At 36.4% G+C, this 27,664-nt stretch overlaps 1 protein-coding gene across 2 annotated transcripts in view; it reads right to left on the bottom strand.

Moving 5' to 3' along the window:
• The window catches only part of GLRA3 (glycine receptor alpha 3), a 69,726-nt gene extending 43,966 nt beyond the window's left edge, over nucleotides 1–25,760 (bottom strand). For both annotated transcript variants that reach the window (XM_059817807.1, XM_059817808.1), the window contains exons 1-2: nucleotides 25,676–25,760; nucleotides 19,072–19,139 (exon numbers count right to left, since the gene is read on the bottom strand). In XM_059817807.1, coding sequence (XP_059673790.1) covers nucleotides 19,072–19,139; nucleotides 25,676–25,760 — 153 coding nt within the window. The remainder of the gene's footprint in view (nucleotides 1–19,071; nucleotides 19,140–25,675) is intronic.
• Between the last annotated feature and the right edge of the window lie 1,904 nt (nucleotides 25,761–27,664).

Genomic DNA, 27,664 nt, shown 5'->3' with positions numbered 1-27,664 from the left:
AGCCACACTGCCCAAGTCACGGAAGGCAAAGGCAGGGACTGGGAGAATGAAGAACTGACCACTGTAGGAGAAGATCTGGTTCGAGACCATCTAAGGAGCACGAAGGTGCACGAAGGTGCACGAATCCATGGGACCTGATGAGATGCATCCACGGGTCCTGAGGGAACTGGTGCATGAAGTCGCTAAGCCACTATCTATGATATTTGAGAAGTTGTGGCAGTCCAGTGAAGTTCCCACTGACTGGAAAAGGGGAAACATAACCCCCATTTTCAAAAAGGGAGAAAAGGAAGACCCAGGGAACTACAGGCCAGTCAGTCTCACCTCTGTACCTGGCAAGATAATGGAGCAGATCCTCCTGGAAACTATGCTAAGGCACATGGAAAACAAGGAGGTGATTGGTGACAGCGAACATGGTTTCACTAAGGACAAATTGTGCCTGACAAATTTGATAGCCTTCTATGATGGGATTACAGCGTTGGTGGATATGGGAAGAGCAACTGACATCATCTACCTGGACTTGTGCAAAGCATTTGACACTGTCCTGCATGACATCCTTGTCTCTAAATTGGAGAGACATGTATTTGATGGATGGGCCACTTGGTGGATAAGGAATTAGCTGGTTGGTCACATTCAAAGAGTTGTAGTCAGTGGCTTGATGTCCAAGAGGAGACCAGTGACCACTGCTGTTCCTCAGGGATAAGTATTGGGACTGGCATTTTTTAACATCTTTGTCAGTGACATGGACAGTGGGATTGAGTGCACCCTCAGCAAGTTTGCCAACAACACCAAGCTGTGTGGTGCAGTCAACACCCTGGAGGGAAGGGATGCCATTCAGAGGGACCTTGACAGGCTTGAGAGGTGGGCCTGTGCGAACCTCATGAAATTCAACAAGGCCAAGTACAAGGTCCTGCATGTGGGTTGGGGCAATCCCAAGCACAAATACAGGCTGGGCGGAGAATCGATTGAGAGCAGCCCTGAGGAGAAGGACTTGGGGGTGTTGGTTGATGAGAAGCTCCACATGACCTGGCAATGTGTGCTTGCAGCCCAGAAAGACAACCGTATCCTGGGCTGCATCAAAAGAAGTGTGACCAGCAGGTCGAGGGAGGTGATTCTCCCCCTCTACTCTGCTCTCGTGAGACTTCACCTGGAGTACCGCGTTCAGCTCTGGGGCCCCCAACATAAGAAAGACATGGGCCTGTTGGAGCGAGTCCGGAGGAGGGCCACCAAGATGATCAGAGGGCTGGAGCACCTCTCCTGTGAGGACAGGCTGAGAGAGTTGGCATTGTTCATCCTGGAGAAGAGAAGGCTCTGGGGAGACCTTATAGCAGCCTTCCAGTACTTAAAGGGGGCCTACAAGAAAGCTGGAGGGGGACTTTTTACAAGGGCACGTAGTGATAGGCCAAGGGGTAATGACTTTAAACTGAAAGAGGGTAGATTGAGATTAGATATAAGGAAGAAATTCATCACCATGAGGGTGGTGAGGCACTGGAACAGGTTGCCCAGAGAAGTTGTGGATGCCCCAACCCTACAAGTGTTCAAGGTCAAGTTGGATGGAGCTTTGAGCAACCTGGTCTAGTGGGAGGTGTCCCTGCCCATGGCAGGGGGATTGGAACTAGATGATCTTTAAGGTCCCTTCCAACCCAAACCATTCTGTGATTCTATGAGAAATATTGTTCCTGTGAAGAATTTTTTTTAATCTGATAACTATGGCACTTTCTGGTAATGAAAGCTGGATATGATCCTCTGTCCCTAAGAAGATATCACAGACATACTGGAAAGAGCTGCTTACATGAAGGCTGAAGTGAGGAATGAAAATTAGCAGAGTGACCTGGAGTAAAAGTCAGGCAGAACTAGAACGAACTACTAGAGTCATGGGGGAAAAAGGGATTGATTTCAATGGTGTAAGTAGGTGAGGAAGAGGAGACCCAAGGGAATCCTGGCCTAAAAAAGTAACCAATGTCTTGAAGGGCCACTTCAAAGTAAGTGTAATTTTGTAACTATAATGAGCTATTTGTTTTATTGAATTTGTTTATCACACCATAGGGAATGAGACTATTTGGTCATACAGCTGCGTGTGTGTTATCATTCTACTCTCTCTATCCTCCCGCCAAAAAAAAAAAGTTATCAGGTGCTGAGTTATAAAGTATTCAGTTGCTAGTGAAATAGTATTAGTCGTTTCATATTTCAGCAAAACATCCTTGGTACACCAGCCTAAAAAGGAATGTTGTCGATCATATGTCACTTCATTTTCCATTTTGTTTCTTGGGTAAATGAAAAATATATTTGGCCTTTGTTCTACAAAATATTATGGTCGCCTTATGCATTTTATCTTCAATATACTTTGACTTCTTAAACTTGATGTAATTTGTTAAATAAGATGCTTGCAACAAGCTAATTAAAAGCCCTGAGCAATTTTACCTTTAGTATGTTAATTTTTAATGTAATATGGTGGAGAAAAATTGTTAGACTTAAGACTAACTCCACAACTGGAAGAACAAATGGAAAACTAAGCAAAAAATTGTTATTTTCTGAACCAGGTGAGTGCTGTGCAACCCTGTATAGTACTAAACTTGTTACTGTTATGGAACAACATTAAAAACATAATACTAACTTATTTCACAGTTTCTAAGGTGAGTTTTCCCCTTGTAACATATGCTTTCCTGGTTTAACACAGGTAGAATTAAATTTTTTTTTTTTTTTTTTTTTACTTTAGAATACTATCAGAGAAAATTTCACAAAAAGTCGAGGATGAATTTGGGCTTGGTTATATTAATACAAAGGTAGTACCATGTGAGGACTTGATGGGTACAGGTTGTCATAGTTGTCTTCTCTCTCAGGTTTGCTTTCTTATTCTCACTGCTGTACATGAAAAGCTACTATATTACAGAACACATAAATAATTTCAGTTTTTACTGGTGAGATTTTCTAAAGTTGCTACTTCAGTCTCTGGAAAACATGCAACTTGACATGCTTTTTATTGCTGCCTTGATTAGTATAATTAGCCAGGATGCCCTGTGGAATATTAGTACTTTGTGGTAATAACATCTTTCCATTTTAAATTTGTTCACTGGCCCTAAGCACCATGGCTGCACTTTAGGTACCCAATTACTTTGGGTAAATGGATGGAGTTTCCTTAGTTTTCCTTCACATATCTGAAAAATTCAGACTGGACCAAAAGCTATTCAGCTAATGATTTCCATATGCCTTTGATGAAATTTTGCTAGTATAGAAACTCAAGTATTTAAATTTAAGTAAGCCTTTCAAATTGGTACGTCATTTTCCATGCAGGTCACCAATGTCATTGCAAAATCGAAGTAGGAGAAGACCGTTGAAATTCACACGGACATGTGAGAAATGTAAATATAGTTTGTGTAATCTGAAGGATTCCCCTGTATTTCCTCATGCTTAATAGTCGGAATTCCATGATTACTGAGCTTCTTTATGGTGAGGCCTCATCTGTAGTCCTGCATGTTCGGAAAAAGAATATATAGAAGAAGTTGCAGAAAAGGGTGCTATAGGACTGGACAGGCTAGCTGAACTGGCTGTGAGAGTAGACATGAAAAGTTTGATTTCTTTAAACTGGTAATACAAAGGATTTGTATTATGACTTGATTGATGACTTGATTGCCATCTGTAAATATATCAAAGGGTAAACACTAGGGGGAGAAAACATTTTAAATCTAAGGAAAAAACCAGCCTTAATTATCAATAAGTTTAGGCTGGACTGAAATGGCTCATACTTTTGCTTATCATGCTAATAAACATTGGTGATCTTTTCACTGGTATGATTTATTATTGCAAATAAGGGGACTTTTCTTTATTTTTTATTACATCTTTGCATTATTACAGGTCTGAACTGCAGCAAGGATAGTGCATATATCTATGCTGTATGGCAGTTCAATTAATGAGTGAAAAAAATTTGCAATAGGCTCCATGTTCCACCATTAACTGTAACTCATTAATCTGTCAGAGATTTACCGTAGCATCTAAAGAGAAATTAACTGTGATTTAAATTGAATGCTGAGTACTTAACTTTAATTGACATGTCAAATCTGTGTTAGAGTAACAAGATATGACTAATGCCAAACATCCCTAAGAACATGCTTTTCTGAACTGAATAGCTGTAGGGCATTCATTAAAAGAAGCAATGTAGATATACTGTTGATTATGATAAAGAGTTTGTCTGACTCACACAATCCTTCCTGATGATCTGTCCCTGGATAATTCCATAGGTGGAAGCTCTCTTTCCAGAACTGATTTTGGCAGTGGGTAAAACTAAGGATGACCTTATTGTTCTCACTCTGGAACTACAGAACCCATAGAGAGGCTGGGAGCAACTGCAGTACTGCACCACTCCCTCACTAGGAAGCAACTTTGTGAATTTTCCAGAACCACAGGATTCCTCCCTCAGAAAGGAATGTCTTCATTGATGGGCCTTAGGAGAAATCCTTTCTCTTGCAATTTTTCTTTCTAATCCCGTGACTCTTGCAGTTTTGCTGTATAAGGGCGAGTATGCAGTTCCATACACAAAGACATGGAAAACTTTCCTGTCTAGTCCTGCCTCAAGTTAGATGGCTAAGCACTTTGTTGGTGATTGTGATCTCTAGATTTGAGCCCTTGCAGGCTGAGGATGAGCAGTAAGGCCTATTCTGTTCATGCATAAAAGCTTTAATCCAAGACTAGTTTGAAAATGGTGGGTGCTCTTACCCCCTCCATTAAGTAGGACAGGCCAGATGGTTTGGGGATTTGGGCGAGGGCTAACTTGCCTCTGATCTCAGAAAGATTTAGGAAATTATTTGAGCTATTCAGAAAAGATTTTTGATGGATTTTGGATGAAGAGCTCTCTCTTTCTTTGTCCATGGTTGTATAAATCAGATTTTAAGGTGTTCTTTAATAGTTTTAATCTTTCTGGGTTTTTTGTTTGTTTTGGGTTTTTGTTTTTCTTACACTTCTTAACTAGTAGGTATCCAGGTGGGTGTCCTGTGAATAGTTTTGTTAAAGTTTTATTTAAATTTTGTCTAATTCCTTTGCAGAGTTTGACTCCAATAACTGCCCAGCAATACTCATATTGAGGTCCATAGAACTAGAACTTGCTTGGCAAAGAACTAGCTAAAACTAGGACTTCAATATTGCTACCTGTAATATACGTCTTTTATTCCCTTACAAAATAAAAATTCAGAGTTCAGCAAATAAGTATATACACTACTTGTGCACCAAGTGTTCTTCCTAGGTGTGTCACCTGATTTTATAACCTGGGATTCTGAAGTGGTATGGCCTTTGTTAACGTTCTGCCTGGGACGGATGAATGTTGCTTGCTTGCTTTTCTTCTGGGTTGAGTAATATCTCATTTACCATCACTGCTAATGGTTTGGAGGATGAGAACTGTTCTGTCACTATTCCAGTTCAGTCTTTCCCTTACTGAAAGTATAGGATCACTTATAGGATGCTTACTAATACAGAGCTATCAGTCTTTGTCATTCAACCCATAGCTAAAAGAAGAATATAGTCACTAGTTTCTGTGAGGACTCCTTGATTTTTAGCTTCTGACTCCATTGTCTTTATTACAAAACAGTCAAAATCTGTTGAATTCAACATTGAATGGAAACATTGCAAAATGGAACATTGCAAAATGGACAGGTTTAGTTAATTCTAGTGTAGGGGTTTTTTCTGGTTTATTATCAGTAGCAATGGCTGGATTTTACTTTCTGTGCTCGCAAATAATTGTCATATCAAAAGTCAAAGATAGTTAATATCTAGGATGTTTACTCTTAAAAAAATTAGTTAAACACACTACTGATATACTGTATAATACTGTTTGTCACAGCTCTTACTGCATGTCCTAGAATATTTATTAATTGCAGATTGAATATACTACTTCCATTTTTAATGGAAGTTGTGTGTTCCCAACTCCTGATGCATTATACTAAAATCACGTTTTGCAACTTGTTCAATATAATTGCTTTTCTAAGCTTTAGCTCAGGGACTTTTAAAATGTTTGCACATTCAAGCAGTAGTATAAGGGATTAGATAAAAATGGACATGACATCATGCACTAAGCTTCTGTCTTCATTGATCTTTGCCATGTTCTCAGCTGACAAAAGATTCCCTTTTCTCTTTTTTTTTTTTTCTGCAGACAAGTGATGTGTCCCTGAAGATGCTTTTGCTCTAACAGCAGAAGGTATTTCTTGCTAAGTGAAAAGTCGGGTTTTTCTGAGATTATTCATTTGTTCAGATGAATTTTTGGTGTTATTATTACATTTTGTATGTTAGCACTTAGAATATGACTGGTTTCAATGAATGACTGAATGGGCTAATAGTAGAAATCTTTATTGGAAACATGTATTTGAAATCATTCTCTGTTTCACCTCCTCAGGGAAATATAATGCAATTAGATCAAATAGGAATTTGGGAATTCCATACTAACTTTCCCTGCAGCCTTTCTTGTGTTGGTAGGTAAATATGACATTGTCTAAAATAGGGTAAATAGGGTAAAATAAACGGTAAAGCTGAACTAGCTCTAGTCCAGAAGCAGACCCTACTAACTCCAGCAGCTTGAACACCTGCTAAAATGGTCCGTAGGAAGGGATATATCTCTAACTTTAAACAAACTTGATTAGGTATGAGTTGTCTTTAAATTTATTGATAGGCATGAAGCGCACCAAGAAATCTGTCAGAAAAATCATGTTATTTTAGAGGTTCTACACTGATGCCATGGCAACACATAAAAGTTAATGTGCATTTGAACTGTACCAGTATTGAGGAGAAAGGGAACAATTTGTTTGTTTACTCAAAGACATCTAGTGGCATTTGAAAAGCCCTAAGATATTCTGCCTTTCAGCTACTGGCTCAAAAAGATGCATGTCTCCTGCAATCCTATGATACCTCTACCAGCCTAGACAACCCAGGGACTCTTAGGGATTATTAAGGCCATGTCTAAAATCACTAAATGCACTTAGGCAACTAAATAAATCTTGAACAGGCACAAACTCCGTTCAGTATCCATTTGCTAACCTGCTTCTTTCATGAAGAAATTAACTTTGTGAACCACTGCATGTGGGTCTAGACGAGTAGCAAGGGAGAAAAAAGAAATGTCAAATTCATGGGCTTCCACTAGGTCCATGATGAAGGGGGCGGAAGCAGAGGTTACTCATTGAAAAGCCAGTCCTAAACTTATTTTGATAGATCTCAAATACTGTGGTTTGTAATACTGCAGTCATACCAGAACAGTAGTCACAGGCACAAATCTGAAACATTTTCCCTACATTTTGCTAAGCTGGGAAACAGTCTTGTTAGACTGCAAGGTCTAGTATAAATAGTTTAAAATTGCAGTAAAATTATCCAAAATGAATGAAAGACTTAACCAGTGTAAAGTATAAACATACACTTTGAACAGTGTTGTTATAGATATATATGTATTATATATAATATACATTATATCAAGGCATGCAGATTATGTATTTTATATGTTCAGTTTTCTGAAACTGTAGTTTCATACCATTCACAAAAATAAGGAAAAATATATTGCAAAACAGGGAACTAGTAAAGACTGGCTAGAAACATCAAATTTTCAGTATTCTATCCCTTCAATCCTACTAGGAGTCAAGTAGCTTTAAACCTATAAAAGAAGATAGAGCAACTAAAAAGAAGATTGTGAGAGATCCCACATATTGTAGCATACAATATTTGTAGATGGAAAGCAGACTAGAAATCTTTTTAAACTAATTCTGTTATGCCAATATATTACCTTTCATATGTTCCTATAAATTTACATTTTGGAAATCTATTAATTGAAAAAGAAATCTAGTGACTGAAAGATCAGGCAATGTAAAGACTGCTTATTTTTTAAAGCAAGGGAATAAATTCAGATTCCGCAGAAGTGCTTTTGAAGATTATTGTTCTATCATTAAAAACAGGTAAAGAAGAAATAGTGAATACATACTTTTTCTCAGCTACTTGCATTCAATATATTTGGTTTTAATTCACCTTCAATAGCTTCATGATTGTGAAAAGTGTTTGATCAGTATCTGTTCACACTGGCTCACAGTCTCCGATAAGAAATGCCTTGAGGTGGTAGCTGGCTGTTTTTTTCCGGGAAAGAAAGATATGGGATTAAATTTGCTCCTGGGGTTTGATAATGTTTTGTAGAGGCTTGCAAGTTGGGACCTTTCCAAACCATGGAGAAGGCTGCAGCTAGAGGGAGCTGATTTATGTTGGCTTTGCTGTGTCAAAAGCCCTGGATGAAGTTGAGACAGTAAAAGCCTCTGCAAGCTGGAGCACTAGAGGCAAAGGAGCAGAGAAGCCCGTGAGCTGGGATTATCTGCAATTTGGAGAGAGCGAGGAAGGTGACAATCTGTAGATCCCTGTCTAGAGACACCTGTCTGGTGAATCTAGATGGCGCAGTAGCGCTTCCTGGGTAAGATGGTTAACTACCTGAAGGGACAAAGGAAAGTGCTTGGGAGTGAGAGAAGATACAGAACTCAATTTCTGTGCTATAGGAGATGACTGGACCTGCTGAGGACTACGTGATAAGTGAGGGTTGTTTTGTGCTGTTGAAGAAACCAAACTGTCTCAGAGATGCTGAGTTTTACTATTGTGTAAATTGGTATTAGAATCTAGAAGGATTGAGGGGGAAAAAAGAAGAGATCTGGCACCACCATTACAAAGCCAGTAATGACATAAGGAGGGGCATGTCAGTAAGAAATGCATATCAGCCCACATCTTGCTGTCACTGTATTGGCTTTTAAAGAAAACTAAAGCCTGAATCACAATCTCATAATACTTCTTGTTCTACCAGCTGTTAATGACCATATTTGATAGCATGCTGCGTATTGTCTTTGGAAAAGGAAAAAGGCTATGTAGAAAACAGATTCTTACAAGCTCTTTTGAGAAATTGTATAATTTTACTGTTTAATTTTAAAGTATTATAAAATGGTTTCAACTTTTTGGATATGACTTAGGATATGTCTTTGCAGTATGGGTATGATGTATGAAAAACCTGAGTGCACAGCTCTTTCATGCTGAGTGATTACTTTGGCTATTGTAATTAAAAATGCACACCCGGAGTGCATGAAGTACCAAGTATTCAGAACAGAATGAAGACATGAGAGCAGAACTGAATTTTTAAATGATGCCAAAATAACTCAAACTTATTCAAGGAAAGAATTTCAAGGTTAATGTTTCATGTAAAGTGTTCGTAGTGGAGAAATTTTCCAGCAAATATTTACAAGACTCAAGAACAGAAATAAGGAACAAAGGTGACATTCTGAAAATCCTTTATTTTCTTAATTCAGGTTCATTTAACAGTTATTCTAAAGCTGACTGTAGCTTTTGTTTCTGTAAATGAAGTGTTAGTAAATTGCAGGTTCATGCAAAAATGAGGGAGAAAGGCTATATTCTTGCAGTGATAGATGGGGATTTATGGACTTAACTCCTGTAAGCGTTAATGGGATTTAAGGACAAAATCCCCATATATCATGATAAGGTTAATTTCCATTGCTTAAATATACATCATGAGGCAGCTACACTAATGATATTTGAAAAATTATTTCTTTTGGCCTAGTCTTTTGAATTTTTTTTTTTACAATGTCTTTACGTTGGTATCTGTGTCCTTAAAAATTAAAGAAACATCATGTGTTACACAATCATAACCTCTATGGAATTAATCTTCTTGTATGATTATGAGAAACTATGAAACTTCATAAACAGCATACCTCATACAATGTGAACAGAGCTATGTAGTGATCTTATTTTCACAGATCCTCAGATTTTCTACAATAGTGACCGAGTAGATCTCAGCTTGCAAATTCGTTATCTTCACAGCTTTTTCTGGGTAATGCTGTAGCTGCTATAGCAGGATATAGACTTTTAGCAACAGCTAACCTGATAGCTGCTATTCAAACAGATTGAAAAGATTAATATAAAAATGTAAAAGTAAGTAAGAAAATGCTGGAGGGGATGGGAGTAATGCCATAGGCTTTCATAGTGCAGTACTGTATAAGTCATGGCTTTTCCTTTAAGTGAAAAAGAGCAGTCAGAGAAAGAAGAATCATTGTAAGCAAGCATGGGTAAGAGGTAATAAGAGGTGTGAACTTTTCTCCAGCTTTTCTAGAACAAGATCAGGTGGATGTAGGTAAACACAGGACATAAAAATTTGGCTAAAGGCTAAGTCTCCCTTGGAATGAGGAGATAAAGATTCTGGAAGAACCTTTCATAAGGGCAGGCATGTAAAGAAACCATTTGAGTTTTAGACAGCATTAGAACATGTGATGAATAGGATTATAATGCAAAATTGTCTGCAGTAGCAAGGGCTTGCACTGATGATGTAGAAGGTCCCTTCAAGCCATCTGTTCCTAATAATTGTAATATGTGGCTATGGGGAAATGGAAAATTTGGTGCCTTTAAATTGAGGTGTTCAGCTTTCCGTATTGTATAAAGTGTTTTGTAAAATCTTTAAGAACGTTTGTTAAAATGGACCAGAGAGAATGAGAAAATTATTTCCTATAGTATGTCTGGAAGAGCTGATGATGACACCTGTCCTGGTAAATATTTATCTATTTTAAATAAAACAGAACAATTACTCCTAGGCTTAGAGTACTAAGGTCACTGCAGGTCTGGATTCAGTCTTTTTTTCAAATGAGGTAAAAAATATTTGAAGCTAGTTTCCCTTAACGTAAGTAAAAATTTAAGAAAACATCGCCCAGCACACAAGTGTAAGACTACCACTGCTGCCTGTTCCCTAGCCCTATGAAACAATCTCTGACTGACGTGTTCTAAAACATTTACAGAATTAGGTATACCTGAAGTTGGTAGAGATAGTTGTATACCTGATTTGACATTTATCCCAGGACTAGGAAGTCAAAGCAGAAGATACCCTATGTATCTGGTGGTAGCTGAAGAGAGATTTTGTGGATGCCCAGCTCGAACAAGTGGATACAGCCACTCAGCTTTCAGCACTAGGTCTGAGGTAGTGGAGTATTTTCCATGTTTTGTGTGACAGTTGGGACTGTAAACTGCTAGCTGTTTTTCATGAAGAATCTTGGAGATTTTATTCAACATTTAACATTTTGTTGTTGCTGTTTTTCGTTAATGAAAACATTTACTTGTGGATTTATGTATTGTCAAAGAGTACCAAAGTGTTTAAGCATCATGTCTTAGTCTTTTGTTAAACTGAATGACAAAAACCTGCTAAAATTTAGGAAGTGAAGACTATCCGTGTTTGCTTTTTAAAAATCTGTATGCAGTTCTCTTCAATTAATTTAATTCGTAGGTAGGGAACTGCATCTGCAGGCACCACAAAAATAGGATCAGCAAAGAGCAGTCTGTTTCGAAATGAGAAAACCTGTTGTCAGTCTCCACCTGCAGCTTTTCTACATGAGCTCAGAGTGCCTGTCTTCTGCATGTGCCATAGTCTAGAAACACTGTTCTTGCATGTTGGGAAACTTGAGAGATTACCTCTTGTCTGTTGGCAGCAAGTAATAAAAGTTGTCTGAAAACCTTGACAGCACCACATAGGTCTGAAATTAGTCATAAGTTACCCTTATAGATGGGTATTAAGATCCAGATGATCAGTTTATATCAGCAGGGAAAGTTAAATGAAACCAGCAATCTTTATTTCTGACTTAGATATTTATTCTCCATATGCATAAAGATCCCATTGAATTTCAGCTCCAAGTTCCAGAAAACATTATAGAAGTTGGCTGTGACTCAGCCACCAAGCCTTACTGGGATAAATATAAAACCTATTCCAATTCATCTTCTTCTGAAAAATCTTGAAATAAATTATGGGTCACAACCACAAAAATTAATCCAGTTTACAGCTTAGAACAACTGAAATGGGAATTTTAGTATTTCATTGTGGAAACCTTCTGGTATATTATGTTTCTAGATTCTGCTTTAAAGGCATCTGTTTGTTGCAAAAGGACCACACCTTTATTCTGTTTGTGCCCATTACATGGCTGCTGTCAGTGAAAACTGTCAGTTTGAACTTCTGCTTTACTGTAGATACTTACTATATTTTCATACGTATGACTGGTTCATAGTTCTTTTCAGTCCTTGCATCACTTTTACATTTCCATTAATACTGCAAAGGCACACTAACAACTGAGTTGGATCCTCTATGACAGTACTTTCTTCTAAAGCTATCGAAAATGTCCAAAACTTTTTCAAGCAGCTTTTCATCGTTGCAGTATCACTTATTCTAGACCGTAACTTCACAGTCAATCTAGTGATGTTGACTGCATGAAATAATTTCCTTTCATACAGGAAGTTTCAATTCTTCATAAACATTGAAAATATATCTAGAGATGGCAGGTTTTGAGACCTGAAAACAAGTCCTTGGTATTTTTCCAGCATTTTCTCAGACAAATGCACTCTGTTATTATATAAAATTGCACTATATCTCTTGAGCTTTCAGCAGAATTTGGCCTCAGGATGCTATCTAAAATAAACCTGAGACTTGGTCTTGAGTTGCTTTGTTGCTGTTTTACAGTGACAAACAACAAAGATTAACCTAATGTTTAATAAGACAAGATGATTTGTTCACTTTTTACTGACATGTCTCTATTCATAGTTTATATTTCTGTTTTTCTGTACATCCATGTTGAATATACTGGCTTTCAAACATACAAAATATGTGAAACCATCCCTGTAACTGAGCCTCTTTTTCAAATATCATAATCACACTCTATTGACCAAGGAATAAACACTCCTGCTCCCTAATAACTCACTGGAGAGTTGCTTCTGAAAACACTTTAAAAACCACTGGCTTGAGGGGCCAGGGAAAGAAGCCTGCCACCAGCTGCTGCAGAGGCCTTTGCATCAACTCCAGCAAAGGCAAAGCTTCTGGTAATTTTAAAAAATCAATTTAATCAGCCATTTTTGCTAGTCCAAACCTAAACCAAACATAAGTTAAAACTATTTTCTTCAGTGCAAAGCCCATTTGCTGTCCAAGTTCCTGGAATTTAATTCTGGAATGATCCAATCCAAACACTGTCTATTATTTTTTTCTGAATCATTTATAAATCATCGAAGGAATCAAAAAGGAAAAAATGACATTTCCTTTACTTTTTCAGAGTCATAAAAGGAGCCCAAAAGGCTGGAGTTATTTCCTAAGAAAAATCCAGTATAGATGACAGGAAAGAATACAGGAATACTCTCATTGTGTAACACAGAAAGAGAAGGTTAGGAAAAGGTATGGAATAGTGCAGTCATTCTCATAAGCTTCCCAGAGGCCAGGAGATAAATGCAGTGAGATCATTTCTCCTTATTTCCAACTTGTTGTGTAAGGATGATTTTCAGAGAACTAATTTTCCCCAGATTTGGAAATTCAGCTGTTGATACCTGATAACCATTGTGTGCAGTATCATCTGTACTAGCCTCTTCTATGCATAGCATCACCCAACCTATCCATCTGCTGCACCATCTATTACAGTTCATCAGCAAATCAGATACTTGACTCTCATCTTTTCATGCACAGCTCCAGTTGGTCTCATTCTCAATAGGCACCTGAAAACACCTCTTTTTCTCAACATCCATTAGCGATACGCAATACGCACCCTTGATCAGCTGTTGCAAGCAGTTGGTACCATGCCACACCCTGTAACTCAGTGAGATGGACAGGATTTGGCTGTGCTACCTTTGTCTAACATCTCCTTGTCCCGCTCTGCTTCACCATGCTGTTGCACTGTTGTAATACCAGACAGCATTTTACCTGATATCTTCTACCACACGGTATCTGAATTCCAAGATTCCCTTCTAAAAAGTTATCCTAGACTAAAAGTTTCAGAGCAGAACTGCCCAAAACAGTGTTTTGCATTGCTGCTTATATAACCAACTGATATAGAACTTTTTTTTTTTTAAATTGGAAAACAAGTGATGCTATTTGTTTGCTAATTCATAGGCTGTATGCATCACAATGTGCTTTTTCAAGCACACTTTGGTTGCATCCTATAGAATTTCCGTAAAATATGGAATATAAATGCTGTATCTGGGGAGGGTGGTATGACACTGTCTGCTTAGAATGCAGGTTCAGCAGGGGGATTTGCATGGATTAATCTGGTCATGCAACAAAATGAACAGCTGCAGACCCGCTAGAATTTGAAAAACCTCTGTGTACTCCTGACTCTGTGACCCAGGCTCAGGGTAGCAGAAGCGAGTTTATGACAAAATAAAGGATGTTAAATAATCCGCCTTCCAAACTCATACAAGAACAATCTGTTGACTTCTCTGTGCCTTGGTAGAAGGGAGTTAATTGTCAAACAGGGGAAAAAATTGAATGTTTTTTTGTAATTTTGAAACTGTAAAGTGGCCTTTATTGCATGTTCACTCATCTGAGATAAAAATTGTGCAGTGTAGATATTTCTGCCTGTCACTTCAGTATTATCACGTTGCTGTATCCATTACACAGATTTTTTCATCATATTTTCACCAAAGGAAGACATTTATTTCCTTTATTTGAGACAATGAACTAAATGATTCATTTCGGAAAAATATTTGGTGAAACTCTTCAGCATTGAGCTTTGCAATGCATACAAGTGAACACTCCTTTCAAGTACTCTATTTAGAGACAACCTAGAACAGGTAGAATAGAACATAAAAAGAAATGCTCACTTGAAGAAAGATGAAGCTAATGAAATTAAAGAGGTGTGACTCATGAAAGGAGACTAATTAAGATGGCTTAAAAATGGGTTAATGTGGGTTAAAAGCACATTTTATTTGTAAATGTAACATAATCCCGTTAGTGCTGGGAGCACAGAAAGGTCTATCACCTGCTTCCTAACAACATTCAGGATAACACAGTTCTTTTCAGACTGAGTCAAGAAATACCCATCAGCAAAAATGTGGCAGGAACAAATACCAGACATATGCTTTTTAATGTGTTAATTGGCTGCACTGTTGTCATTTGCTATTAGGTCTCTCAGTGAGCATCCCTTTCAATGCACTTTTAGCACATGCATTATGCTAAGCATATTAATACATACTTAGTAAATATTGCTCTAAAGCTGCATTAAGATCAAAGTGTTGTTCCTGACCTTTAAAACTCAGAAAACCTTGGGGAAGGTCAGTCATATTTAGTAGAATAAAAGGAGGCTTTTTGGTATGGCCTACTCTCTGCCCCACAGCTTAACTATTCTCTAGCCTTTGCTTCATGTATTTGGTATTTTGTCTCTGAACATTTGTAGCTGTAAATGTTGGCATTGGCATTATTCTCACCCTGTAAGACTGAATAATCTCTTCTTTTTTGTTGTTGGTAGCTGCCAACAGTGTCTATGACACTGCTCTTAACAAACAGAAAATCTCTTAGAAGTAGGAGATACAGTGCAAATACAAGCTGAGCACAGCTTGAGCTACAAAGAGAAACTGTGTAAGGAACTTTCAAGGATGTTGTGATAAAACCTGAAATTTAAGTTCCGGTGCACCAATAGGAAAATGATTTGGTTTCCTGTAGGATATGGTTCCCATATTGGTAATATACATTTAGCTGTACACGACCAAGTAGTCTGATAGATTTGTCAGATTTTTAAGGTTAAGTGTTCTTAGGTACGCCGCTATCTATTTTAAATAAAAAACTTCAGATGTTAATTTATGTTAATTATGTTATGTTAATTCCATATCATGAAATAGTTATTTTATTCTGGCTTGCATATTTTTTTAATTCCTGTTATTCTTTAAGATTTCTAAATCCTTATGTGAAAAAAAGAATAGTAGCAACATGTAAAAAACGAAGGACTGGACCTAGGTTTTCCTTTAGGTGTGCAAAGCAGTAAAAGTTTTACTTGGCTATAGGATGAGCGTGAAATCCTCCCTTTGTGAATATCATCAAGACATATACAGATCTGGTACTACCATTTGTCTCAATAACACAGAAAGATTGGCAAGGCTCGACCCTAAGTGGTGCCGATGATGAAAGTTTGTTTAAGGGAGTTTTAAATTATGTGATTTACTTTTTTTCTGCCTCCTCAGAGCATACATGATATAAATTAAGTTCCTCATATGATCACTTAAAATTACCTAGGTTCAACTAGGGTCACAGCTTCCTAGCAAGAGGTGGCATGCCTTTTCCCCACTATGAACCATCTGATTTGTCTTTTGAGACAAAGAAAGGGAATATGAAATAACTGTAACCCTAATAAAACTCTAAAGAAGTTGAAAGAGATGGAAAAAACACGAAAAAAGAAAGAAAGAACCAATTTACAGAGTTAACAAGCTGTAAGCTAAATTAACGCTACTTTGTTTTGGTTTGGCTGTCTCTCCTCATCTGTTAGACCAGGTGTGGATGAGTTTAAGAGAATCCACTTGCCTGAAAGCTGATTCCTGCTGCACAGTGTAAGTTCCCATTGCACACTGACAAACTCCTCTTCCTTACTGAGAACTATAAAGTCCGGTAAAGTTGGCACCGGGCTATTTGGCAGCCAATCTTGGGGATTTTTTTAACCCATTGTTTTTCTGTAACTGTTTACTGTGTTATATGTAACCGAGGCAGCAGAGGGAGCTCCAAGATTTTGGTCATCGGTGAGAGAAGTAGAGAACCAGAGAGACAGGGAGGAAGAGACTGACGGTGCCAAGAACAATTACAAGACAGTGAAGGACATGGCATGATGTACTCGGACTTCTTTAAAGCTAATAGATTATACGTATATCCCATTGTTCAGCTGGTAGTCCTAAATACCAGTGAGACTTCAAGGTACCGTTTAGTGACCAGGTTTTATTTTGCGCTCGTTGCTTACTTAAGCTCTTTTGTTTACAGTTTGGAAAAAAGTATTTCTCAAGAATATAAAACTCCTTTTTGAGTCTAATAAATTGTTCTAATAAGTATTTCTATGTGTAAAGATTTAGAATAAATATTAAGACATAGGTACCTGAATTTTAAGGACTATAGTAAATAAAATTGATAAAATAGTGGTAATTGGTAAAATACTGAACTGCAGTGAATTGACTTTTGTTCAACAATGCAGAAATTCAGTTTGTAAAATAATGCAAGATGGTTTTGATTGTAATTTTAAGATAGAAAGATTTTTGTGTTTTTCAGAAGATGTTAGTCTTCAGTGTTGGGGAGAAGTAAAGCTAATAAAATAAACAATTGAAAGTCCTATCTACACAAAAGCATTTGTTCTTCTGCAAAGGAAGATTTGAGTCTCCAAGAGGTCAACAGCTGCTGACCATAAGCAGAAGTCTGTTTTGAACTGTATCAGTGAATACATTATAAACAGAGTACCAGCATCATGAAGGCAGCATTTGTCCTAAGGTCAAGGTTTGCTTAATTGTCCAGTTTTTGAATGCATATAATTGATAGTATGAAAAACCCTGTGGTTCTGACCAGGTTTGGTATTTTCTCTAACGTACTCCCTGGAGCTATTTGTTACAGATCAGGTTGTAGTCTATCTCGACTGTTTTAATTGGCTTTCAAGGTAACACAGAACAGAATGTAATTTCATTATAAGATAGAAGCATTGTACTAACTTATTAAGTTGTATTGAAAGGAAACATTTATAATTCTCATTTTTTGGAGAGAAAATACACTTGAGATGTGAACACAGGCATCCTCCTCCTAAGTTCAGGACAATTTTTTTAAGTGGTAGCAACTTCAGTTTTCCAAATATCCTTTTTATAGTGATCTAATTGCTGAATCTTTTCACTTCACTGACCCTGTGGTCTGGCTACTGCTTTGCACCAGATTCGACCATACAGCTGTTAAAAAGTAGCTGTGGAGCACTATTCTAATCATGTGGGCATTGCTTAATCCTCTGATTGAACCTGAATAAATCTCCTGCATGCCATGTCAATCTGTTTGGGATTTGCAATCTGGCAAGGCACCTAAGTACAAATTAAAGTAATTTGCTACCTGAAAAAAATCATCTGCCTCTCTTAGTAATATCTACCATGGTGTTCCAAGGTGAGTAAAGATGAGGCAGCTGTGAATATCACTTTGGAGAGAGGGGGCAGAAATATTTGACTTTATGAATTTATGTTATTGGTTTCCTAACTACAGGCCCTTGACTACATTCAAAGGTCTCATTTTTGCTCTTACTAGTAATTCAGAAGGATGGCTTTTGCTTAGTATTATTTCTTTTTTTTTTTTTTTTTTTAGTCTGTGTTCTGTCATTCCAAGTATGTATCCTGACCCCTGAAATTGTTGGGATTTCAGAGCATTTACTATATTTGGATCTTACAAACTCCTACAGTTCTTCCTTCATCTGTCTATATTTTGATCCTTTCTGTTCCCAAATTGCTATGTAACTGTTTTCAAAGGTATTTATTTGCCTTTCTTCAAAACATGGGAGGCGCTTGTATGGAGAAAGAATGCCTGTATCTTCACTCTCACCAAATTTTAATGAGTAAATCTGTGCTTTAAGTTATTAGCATATATGTTTCACCTGTTAAATAAGATTATCCAAGTGATTTTTGTTGGTTCATGGCTCAATATCTAGTTTTACTGTCTTCAGACTTTGACCTTCCTTTCTCCTTGTTTCCTTGAAATCTCCAGTCTTTTTGTATTCTATCTCCTGCCTTTCTTTAATAAACAAATTATAAATGTATGTACAAAAAGTGTGCAATCCACTTATATTTCCCCCATTCTTAGAATTCTTAATGAAATCTTATATACCAGATCCCCGTTTTAGTTATTCTATTATCTCTGTGCAATAGCTCTATGGAAGGACTTTTAAAATAAAGTATACATGCCCATATGCACTGTATCTAATGAAATTATAAAATATTATTAACAAAGCGACTTAATGAATCGACATTTTTGAGGTTAGAAAGGTGGAACACTACAGAAACTAATACTTATCTAATTGAAAATAATGAGTTCATTACAACTTTCAGATAAAACTTATGGAGAAATCAAAAAAAGCAACCCTTGGCTTTACTTTTACTTGTGCGTTTGATGGTACCATGATGGATTTTATGTTAGAAAAAAATCAATTGCCAAATTAAATGTTCTCACTTTCTGTTCTCAGAAATAGATTTCCTTCATCATTTAGCTTCAGGTGAAGAGAAGCCCTAGCTAGCTTTTGAGCTCATGGAATATATTTAACTTGAACATTAAAGATTGTTTGAAGTAAAATATCTTACCATGGTTGTCTCTGCAATGGATCCAAAGCTGTTTATAAATATGTTGCATGTGACGTTGACTGGAGGGCCTGCAAAAGAGAAAAAACAATCCCTGTTCCAGAATCATTGCTTATTGAGTGACTGCAAAATAGAAACCATTATGAAACAGCGTTTATTGACTTAGGAGGAAATAATGCTACATTCACAACCTATTCAATGCAAAATTAAATTGAATGGTTTCTGATAATATTCCTTTCAATTTTTCGCAAAGGTACACTACTTGATTGGCCAGTTCTAGCAATAAAAAAAAAAAAGAGTGAAAGTTCATTAAAAACTTGCACAGATGATTCTATGCAAAAAAATCAACATCTCTTTTGAACTATATAGTAAAAATATTTTTATGTGCATTTCAGTGAGAAATGTATGTAACTTCTTACAACAATTAGGGGAAAAAGTGACCTCTTTCACTCAAGACAGCTGCTACCTTTAATGTTATCTGTCATCACTGGTAACAGAAATACATTATTGCTGCTCTTATCTCTACTGCTTACAGGAACAAATGTGGATAAGAAAGAATGACTTAGATTCCATTCTCATTTATTTTAAATCCACAAAATGGTTACAAATCCATTTCAACAGAATTTTCTGTTACCATGGGTCTTCAGTCAACTGTTGTTCTGTCTTATCTTGCATTTGTGAAGCATCAGTAGTGGCAGAGCAGTCATTAAGATAACTGAACAATGAATCGTCTCTTCATGGAAAAGGTTTTAAATTATTTCTCTGAAAGAGTCTGTAAAAATGGCATTGTGTTAGAGCATGCTAATTTCTCCGTTATTTCTTATCAATTTCAGTCTGTGTACAGTGGAAACAAGGTTTTTCTATCGCTTTCCTGCACCTTGATATTCTTTTATCAATAATCCAGTTCACCACTGGAAAACCTGGTTTCTTTTTGCAGGTGTAAACAGTCACTAATAGTGAAAAAGCTATATCTGGAATTTAAGGACTGGTCATACAAACCCTTATGTAATATTTCTTGTTTAGGCTCTCTGAAGTAAAAAGCTGCTCTGCCATTGCTGGTGGTTTGCAACTAGCAAAATCTAATGTGACCAACGAACTTGATATTAAATACTTGAAGAATCAGAATGTCCATTAAAAATTCTGCCAACAGGACACAATTTGGAACATGCAGCTTTCTTTCCTCAAGGCAATAATTGTTTTTAAGTACTATATGGCAATTGCAACAAAAAAATCACTATGTGTACGTCAGTCATTATAATACACAAGACTACACCTATGGAGCAGAATTCTCAGGTAAGGACTCTGCAGTCACTTTGACACTATTTTCACTTTGATATTTGGTTAATTATTTAGAGCTGTTGAGCATATCCAATACTTCTTAGAATTCAGTAAAAGTTTGATGTTGACAAGTCCTGAAAACGATCGAGGGAAAAAGAAAAAACAGGGGAGACAAACAAAGGCAGAGTCATAAAAACTGTCAGGGAGAAAATTGTACTTTCTGGCTATGTTAGATAATTTGTTTGCAAGGCAGCTTTCCTTTCAAGCACTTTCATGTTATAGTACTTGTCATCATTTCAAATTTGTCATGATACTATCTTGTTTAAAATAGTGTAAAGTGTAAGTTTCCTATATCAACAAACATAGTTGCTTTTATAAAGAAAAACCCTAAATCACTACAACGCTGATGCTTAATTTCAAAAGCAGCATTAGAAAAATATATTTAACAGCTAGTTAAAAAGAGAATAAAAGGAGAAGCTAAAAGCAGCTTGCAAATGATTTAGACATTACTTAAAGATGCTGTGCTGAGAGTAAAAATGAACTTCCCAAAGCATTGTCAAAAAGAAGCATAAATGAAGTTGTTAAAACTGGAAGTCATATTCAAACACAGGAGCTCAGGCAAGGTGAACATAGATTAAGGACAGGGAAAAAAAAATAGAACTGAAACTCACTAGAGACAGAAAAACTAACAATGATAGCTATCTGCAAGGCGTTAAAAATAAAATCCTGCAAAGGTCTGAAAGGTGAAGTCAAGAGAAGATGATTAAGATATAAAAGCATCCATGAAAGTGAAGAAGGTCAGAGCAGAAAAACTAAATGAATTCTTTGATGGTTGGACTTGATCTTACAGGTCATTTCCAACCGTAGTGATTCTGTGATTTGTGGCAGCATTTGTCTCCAATTGCTAGCTGTGTCAAATACTGGAGCCATTCTGGTGGAAGATTTGTATGAGGACTGTAGAAGATGTTTCAGACTAAGTGAACAGGAACAAACTGACAGACTGAGGTGATATCAAGCCAGACATTATAAAAATCTTTGCAAAATTGTGGAAATATGAATTGCTGCGAGTCAGCTATCACCTGTGTCAGTTTTGTTATCAGTGGAAATGTGTACCATGTCCAGCAAGTATAACTTGAATTAAAAAAGAAAAGCAGACTTTAAGCATGATGGTGGATGACATTGACAATGAACTTTATCCCTGTAAATCTTACCTCTGTACCAGCCAAACTGGTAGAAACAATAAGAAGTGTTATGATTAAGAGATATGGATTACTATTATTTTTGCTGAAATAACATCTCTCAGATATGCTGAGGCTCTCTGACAGAGCTGATGAGCATGTGGATGAAGGCAATCTAATTAATTTAAATAAATATGAATTTTAATTGTAATATATCATTAAATTGATTAAAATGGTTTATTTGGAGTTAAAAACTTTTCAACATGATCTTTTGTCAAAGGCTTTTTAAGGGTATTAGTCTTGATGAAGTGAGAGGCAGTTCTCTTATAGGCCTTTTGCTTTAAAATTATTTAAAGTTAGGGACAAACAGCCATTTTTCAAAGTGCTAGGTGACTGCTGGTGAGTTTCCCCATGGTCTGCACTGAACCTTTGTATTTCAATATTAATGATGTAGAAAAGAAGATATAGCAATATAATTTTGCTTCTGGTATACGATTATTTAGGGTGGTTGTATATAAAGCTGTCTGCAAGGAGGTGCAGAAAAATCACAAAATACTGACCTATCAAGCAATAAAATATTTGATGAAATTCAGTGTTAGTCGAACACCAAATAATCCTCACTATGCATTCTTACTGATGGGCTCCAAGTCAATGACTTCCATGCGGGAAAGAGAGGCTAGATTAATTATAGATGGTTCTCTGGAAACGTGCTCTGTAATCAATAAAGATAGGAGAATGCAAAGAAATACGTAAAAAACCCCAATGGACTACCGTACAAGTAGATCATGAACTTCTGTCCTGAATGCTTCAAAATTTCTCCTCTGCCCGCCTCAAAAGGATATTTTAGTGAGAAAAGAGATGTCAAGAACTCAAACAACGATCACAAATTCTATGGAATGTTGCCGCACAAAAACAGCTTAAGTAGAACAGGACTCTTCACATTGGAAAACGGATATGGTAGGGAGCGATACAAAAGTATACAAATCTGTAAAGATCACAAGGAAGTAATCCTTTTCCTCCATTTCTCAACATGTCACATGAAATAAAATGAGTAAAATAGTTGGGAAATTCAAAGCAAACAAAAAAATGATACTTTTCACTATTCCAAAACAGTAAGATTTTGTTGCCATAAAATACTGGAAAGGCCAAAAGTATAAACAGCTTCCAGAAGTGATCATAAGAACATATTTACCTAAATTACTTTTTTTCAGTTAAGTCCTGGCTTCAGAAGTTCCTAAAATAATGATTGCTGAATACTGTTTGGCAATATCAAGGCAAGGAACACTTTACACTTTCCTATGTAAATGCCAAAATTTCCACCTTAATAAATTGTTATCAGTGGTGCAATCTGGGCTGTATAGATTTAAAAATATAACACCTCTTCTGTATCAGGTTAATTCTGAGCATCTTGGGGCTGTGACAATTTTTACACATGGATTACATAATTGTGTCCAAATTTGAAAGATGGTGAAGTATTTCCCATATTTGCAGGAACAGGTATAGTCTGGGATGTGGAACAATTGAGTAAGAGAAGCACCTTGATATAGGTTTAATGTGCTGGAAATAAGAATATTTTGCAACTGGAACAAAGTTTTTACAAGAGTTCTTAATTTTCTGGTTTGTTCCATAGCTAAATAAATACCAACAGTCTTCTCTATTGTTCTGTTGAACAAGAACAGATATGGAGAATTCCTCATCCAAAAGCAGAGCACTCAGACAAATTATATAATTATGTATTATTGACTAAGATTAATTATGACTAGAAGATGGGAGTTAAATATCTGGTCTACATAGGAATTTTATTAGAAGAGCAAATGATTTAAAATTATTGTCTGAGTTCTCCTATTAGTACTCATTCTGTTTCTTTAAAACTGTTGCCAGATTAAAAACTCAAAAAAGCATTAAGTCCCAGCACTTGTTCTAGGACTAATAAAGCTAACCAGAAAGTGGCAAAGTCACTTAAGGAGATACTTATTCTTACTGATAGAGCCGAATCATTCTGGGCAGATTTGTTCAAACTGCATAGCTGTCTAGAAGATTTAGAATGTGCATTTTTTGAAAAAGAACAATGTCAAATTAGGTTTTGTCACTTTAAATTTCAATAGTTACAAAACAAGGCTCTAAGTCTTTTGAATTATACTTTCAAGAAGTACTGTATTGAATTTGCTAATCTCTAAGCCATCTACCTATTCTTCACTGTAGCCCCATCAGAAGATTGTGACTCCATGGTGTCTATTACAAACGCCAAAATCCAATCCCTAAATCAGCTGTAAAGCTGTAAGCTCCTCATTTTTAAATAGATGTTTGTAGGACTTCAGGAGACTCAAAGAAGAAAAACTGCAGTGCTTAGACTTTGCCTGAGGTCTTTTGCCCAGCACAGCTTTACCTTAGGTTGGACCTGCAGTTTGCATGCTAAAGAGCATACTGTGGCAACAAGTCAAGGTAACTTTAATAAGGAGCAAAAATAATTTAAGAGCTACCATTCATGCAAAAAAGTAATTTTAGAAATACAGTGGTTTGCATTACTTTGCAAATACTGTTTGATACATTAACCCTCCAGGAAGCCAGGCACTGGAACATTCTTCAAAGTAGTTCTGGCAAGGAAATTCCAAGGAACTTATTCTGTATGGTCATCAGGGATATTGATCACTGTTGTAAATCTTTTAGTGATGTGTTTGAATTTCCAGTGCACATTTATAGTTTTCTGAGAAATATCAGCACTGCTACCTTATTAAAAGCAGAGCATTTCCAGCTGCAGTAAATAGTGGGTAATAAATTCATATATATGCAGCACCAACTGTTTATGGCTTACTGATGAGGAAGTAATTTGACAAACTACTTACTTGGTCCTTATGAATCAGTCTGGGCAAATTCTAGCAAAAAGAGCAAATACCAATGGCTTTAGAGTCATACCCACTTAAGTTTCTGGGACTTGGAGATACCAAAAAATAACAAAAACTAGTGCTGAATAAGAATTAAGATGGAAAGGCAGTGACAGATGACTTAGAGGAGGAAGGCCTGTCTGCTTGAGGGAACATTTTTGTAGTAAACATGGAGTAAAACCTGCCTTATAGTGAAATGTTAGAGCTAAGAGAACCTCTTGGACTCAAGAAGAAAAGCATAGGAGGAGGCAGCTAAGGCAGAGTAAGAATAATATAATTTTTTATCACAATAGGATTATTCTTTCAAAAAAATATTTATATTCTGGAAAATTTAAAGACTGATAACTTGATTTAAAGCTTCGGAAATAGAGTTAAATATAGTTCCACTATATTATTGGGACTCTTTGTATTCTAACAAAAGAGTAGTCAAATTTACCTGAACTTCCCAAACTTCAAATGTTAGAATGGGTAGTATTTGTTTGTATAATAGTTTGTATAATCCTTCACTAAATAGTCTACTTTAGCATACCTGTGTCTGGATAATCTGGTTTGTGCTAAGACCCTCGGAAGATTTAATCATTGCATTTGCTAACTTTGGACTTTCAATCTTCTTTGAATCTCCTTTGTGATAACTACATAAAAGGCACATGCCAAGAGACAATTCCAGGTATTGAGAGCCTGCAGTTTCAGTGGAGAACTGAGAACAAGGAAAGGAACAAGAGGAAAGATGGTCCGTTTTGCCATTTCAAAGCAGAACTGGGGCACAGGAGTGAGGAATCTGATGTCACAGGAGAATTTGGTGATAGATTTAGTAACTGAGATAAGCTGTCTTGACTTTGACTCTGATGGTCATGTCATTAACACACTCTTCCTTTTAGTTAGGATCAGGCAGGTATGAGGGTTTGGCTTGTCTTTCACAGAACTTGCTTTCTGGAGTGCTTCAGGCTATGGTAGTCCAAGGTGGGAATTTGAATCCATTAACAAGCACTTCAGAAAAGAAAAAGAAAAAGAAAACCAACCCTTATTAGACAATTCAAATCTAGTGATAAGCTAAATTTTCAAAAGGTCTGCATTTGGGCGGCTGTGAAAGTGACAGGAATAGAGCATACTGCTGCTGAAATGAACTGACATAGCAAAGAAAAGCAAAAGAAGGCACTTTTTTTTTTCAGTGAGTGTACTTTTTCATTTTCGTATTTGTTCCAGAAACTGCATTTGTGTGAGAAGAAATACTGAAATACTGAAAAGCTTTAAGTTTAGGTTTGAAATTACCTTTGAAATTTGGTCTGATCCTTGCATCGTAGCCTGACATCCTACCCATTAGCTTATCCAGGAAATCAGATGGCGACATTGGCATGCTACGAGATCTTGCACTGTCTGTTTCCTTCGTGGCTACCAAGCTAACAGCACGGAAAAACAAACAAACAAAAAAACAGAAAAAAACATTATGTTAGAGATTTTGTTAGGGAAATTTTATTTTTTCACAGTCAATCACTTAGTTAATTCTTGTTTGAACAGGAGAATAGGAAAGCTAAGATTGCCTTTCAAGCTAGTTTATGCTTCAAAAATAGTAGTAGCAAAGAAATGGAAACAGTAAGTTCTTTTTGTATCTGTCATTTTATATGCAAATTTTATTTTGCTAAGCTGTATAGTTATAGGTTGCTGCTACCTCTTCCTCAGGGCTTCTGGAGATTAATTACACTTCCAGTCAACAGTAATCAATCCATTGTCACAGACTTAAATAATGTCATCTACACAAACAGCTGTGCATGTGGAATGTCATAATTTGGAATCTACTCTAAGATTGGTCTGTTCAACTGGGTGTAGCATAATAGAAGCCTAGATCAGAAAAAAAAAAATATAGTAAGGATCTTTCATAGAATAGTACTACTACTACAATTTTTGTTCAGCCAATGTTTTGTGTTGATATTTAAACATAATACAACATATCAAATAGTCTCTTGGCAAATGGTATTCTTTAACATTGTCTTAGAGGTTTGTTTTCTGTCAAAACAAAAGTGACTGCTGTGGTGGAAAAAACCCCACAACTTACTGAAGGAACTATCTTAGGGCAAAATTTTCATCTCAGGGCCACATGGCAAATGTCATCTCCTATAGCCTCCTCTCCACACGTATGCAAAACTCCCACTGACATTCTAAAGCATGCTCTGCACATGCTAAGAGAGGGGAGTATCAGCACTGTGATCAGCCATACGGACCCAAAGAAAAGGTCTTTATTTTTGTGGAACTCGTACTTGAGTGCCGGCCAACACATTGAAAAAACAATACAATCAGTAAATATATACATAAACAAAATTGTGAATAACATTGTGATACACAGTGCAACTAAAACCATTTGTGGCTTTTGGAGTCTCAAAAAAGATAAAGAGCTTTTCCTGTTTGTGCTGACTTCTAGTCAAAAATCTATTGCAGAAGGATGTGAATCTTTTTTACTTACCCACTTCATTGTCTCCTATTAATCCCAATTCACTCTTTTAGAAGTGTTTAAATATGCCTTTGTTTAGAAGTAAACACAGGGAATAAAGTAAAACCCTTAGGAATTTTCTAACTCATAAAAACCCTATGCTGAACTTTGCTTGTTAACAATGGATGGAGTTCCAAAATAGAAAAATTCCATACATGTATGTGTATATGCCGATAGGATGTTAAGTGCAGGCTGCGAAAGTAATTTTTTTCCTCCCCAGACTGCGTTATTCAGGTCAAGAAAAGTTACAGTTTGATGGCAACTTCCATTTAGAAGGTCTGCTAAAAAATCTGTCTTCAGGTTTGAAATTTGGATTTAACATCTTAAATTAAAAATTATTCCATATGAAGTCTCGAGTGTTACAAATTTGGACATGCACCGTATATGAACATAGAAACCTCTAGAATGTTGTGGTTTACTCATCTTTTAATTAAAACCAGCAATTAAGTCTTTTAATTTTAATATTAACTGAAATCAAAGAGTTAAAATTTAATCCTGCTTATTTGCTTATCTAGTGTTTGTTCTATGTGTAAATTGATTTGCATATTTGTAGATTGTTCATAAATTTCTAAATTGTTGGATATTTCTGAATTGTTCTTAATACTTTGGTATCTTTCTCAGTGTTATCTTTCAGTAAAAATGTTTCTTTAGTCTCCTTCAGTAGCTAAGCTAGTTCTTTATTTCTTCCTGTAGCTGGAGAATGTATTTCCCTTTCTGTGAAAGTAAGTACTTAACATATTCTTTTTCTAATTCAATTTGAAATTATCCTTTTGGCA

This window comes from Gavia stellata, chromosome 5, assembly GCF_030936135.1.
Source record: "Gavia stellata isolate bGavSte3 chromosome 5, bGavSte3.hap2, whole genome shotgun sequence".
NCBI lineage: Eukaryota > Metazoa > Chordata > Aves > Gaviiformes > Gaviidae > Gavia > Gavia stellata.
This window is presented reverse-complemented; position numbering and strand designations above follow the sequence as displayed.